The sequence below is a fragment of the Arachis ipaensis genome, chromosome B01 (genome assembly GCF_000816755.2).
Source record: "Arachis ipaensis cultivar K30076 chromosome B01, Araip1.1, whole genome shotgun sequence".
In the NCBI taxonomy this organism is placed as follows: Eukaryota; Viridiplantae; Streptophyta; class Magnoliopsida; order Fabales; family Fabaceae; genus Arachis; species Arachis ipaensis.
The window spans coordinates 130,448,296-130,450,286 of NC_029785.2; the positions used below are offsets into that span (position 1 = coordinate 130,448,296).

General features: G+C 44.0%; 1 protein-coding gene across 1 annotated transcript; it reads left to right on the forward strand.

Annotated features, from left to right (window-relative positions):
• Nucleotides 592–1,629, forward strand: LOC107614399. Its single transcript, XM_016316613.1, has 2 exons — nucleotides 592–1,090; nucleotides 1,178–1,629. Exons 1-2 carry the CDS (start codon nucleotides 592–594, stop codon nucleotides 1,627–1,629), a joined length of 951 nt encoding a protein of 316 aa, XP_016172099.1.

Here is a 1,991-nt window from a genome sequence, read left to right on the forward strand (position 1 = left end):
TATTTTAAGATTGATGTAGGTAGAGATTGATTTACTTTTGTTGGACTTATTAAATATTTGTGTATTAACTATTTATGATACGGTTGTTGTCGTGGCATAAATTCCTTTTGTCGCAGATGGTGAATTTGCCGTGGGTATGGAATTCAGTTCTAGGGAAGCTGTTATTAGGGCGATGAAGATTATACTATTCGAAGAGGTGTAGACTACCGGGTGTACGAGTCGGAGCCGCTGACATTTTATGCCAAGTGTACGCAGTATGGGTCAGGTTGTGATTGGCTTATTAGGGTTAGCTTGGTGAGCAGGAAGTACTGTTGGGTTATAAGGAGGTATAATGGTAGTCACACTTGCACCAGAGCAACCATTTCTCAGGATCATTCAAAGCTTGATTCGAACACAATTGCAGAAGTAATAAAGCCGTTGGTTGAGGCTGATCCCTCGATAAAGGTGAAATCAGTTATTGTGGAAGTGTAGTCCAAGTTCAATTACACTGTCAGCTATCGAAAAGCATGGTTGGCTAAGCAAAAGTCAGTGGAAAAAATATTTGGAGGTTGGGAAGCATCGTACGAAGCTTTGCCTATATGGTTTGAGGCCATGTGTCATAAGGAGCCATCAACAGTTGTTCATTTTGAGACTATGCCTGCCTATCAAGGCGATGACTTAGTTACGGATATCCGGGTGTTACATCGAGTCTTTTGGAGTTATTACCCCTGTATTAGAGCATTTAGACATTGTAAACCGGTTGTCCAAGTAGATGGGACTCACTTGTATGGAAAATACAAGGGTCGTCTGTTGGTTGCAGTTTCACAAGATGGAAACAACAATATCGTCCCAATTGCATTTGCTATTGTGGAGGGAGAGACTTCTGATGCGTGGCATTTTTTTCTGAGTAACCTGCGACAGCATGTAGTGACTCGGAATGGTGTGGGACTAATCTCTGACCGACACGAATCCATCAATACAGCTGTGGCCCGCAGTAACGGAGCTTGGTCATCTCCCAGAGTTTTTCACATGTTTTGCATCAGACATATAGAGTCGAATTTTTTGAGGAAGTTCAAGGCACCGTACCTACAAAAACTTGTCGTCAATATAGGTAACCTTATTGTAATTTAAGGGTCATTATTAATAAGTAGGTACTGTTAATTTTTTTTTTTGTAATTTGTGCTTTCTTGTTGCGTAGGATATTCGAGGACGGTCCGCGAGTACGAGTTGCATTACCAACGTTTACGAGAGCGGGGCGAGGCTTATACAGCCTGGCTAAACCGAATACCCTGGGAACAGTATGCATTGGCATTCGACGGTGGTTACCGATGGGGTCACATGAATACGAACCTCGTGGAATGCATCAACTCAGTATTGAAGGGTGTGCACAATCTCCCCATCACCGCACTTGTGAAAGCAACTTTCTACAGACTCAACGAGTTGTTCTCTCGAAAAAGAGTCGAGGCGGATGCTCGGATTACTGCCGTCTGCCGGCCATGTTTTTCTGAGATTGTGACCTCCAAGTTGCATGCAAATCAACTTGCATCAGGAAACATCCAGGTGAATTGCTTCGACAGGCAGAATAAGGTCTTTGAAGTGCGTGAAATGCCAAGTGGAGTGGAGTATGTCGTCGACCTCCGTCGACAATGATGTGACTGCGGTGAGTTCTAGGTGGACCGAATTCCTTGTAGGCATGTGTTTGCATGTTGTGAAAATCAACGATTAGATTGGCAGGTTTATGTTTATGAGGTGTATAAGATGGACCAAGTAGCCAGGTTTAGGCTACTGGAGAATCCTACTACATGGCCTGCTTACAACGGGTCTCGGTTCGTACCAAATCCGTACCTAAGACGAGTTACCAAAGGTCATCCAAGGATGACGCGCTTCTTGAACGAGATGGACACACGAATGTTACGTTGTCCTAGGATATGTAGGAAATGTGGGGCTGAGGAACACAACCGTAGTAGATGCCGTCAGGCAAGTGGTGCAAATGCCGACAATGATGCTCAGTA

Coding starts and splice junctions, on each gene's coding strand:
- LOC107614399 (XM_016316613.1), top strand. CDS start 592: ATGTGTCATAAGGAGCCATCAACAGTTGTTCATTTTGAGACTATGCCT. Junction 1,091..1,177: donor AAAACTTGTCGTCAATATAG/GTAACCTTATTG, acceptor CTTGTTGCGTAG/GATATTCGAGGACGGTCCGC.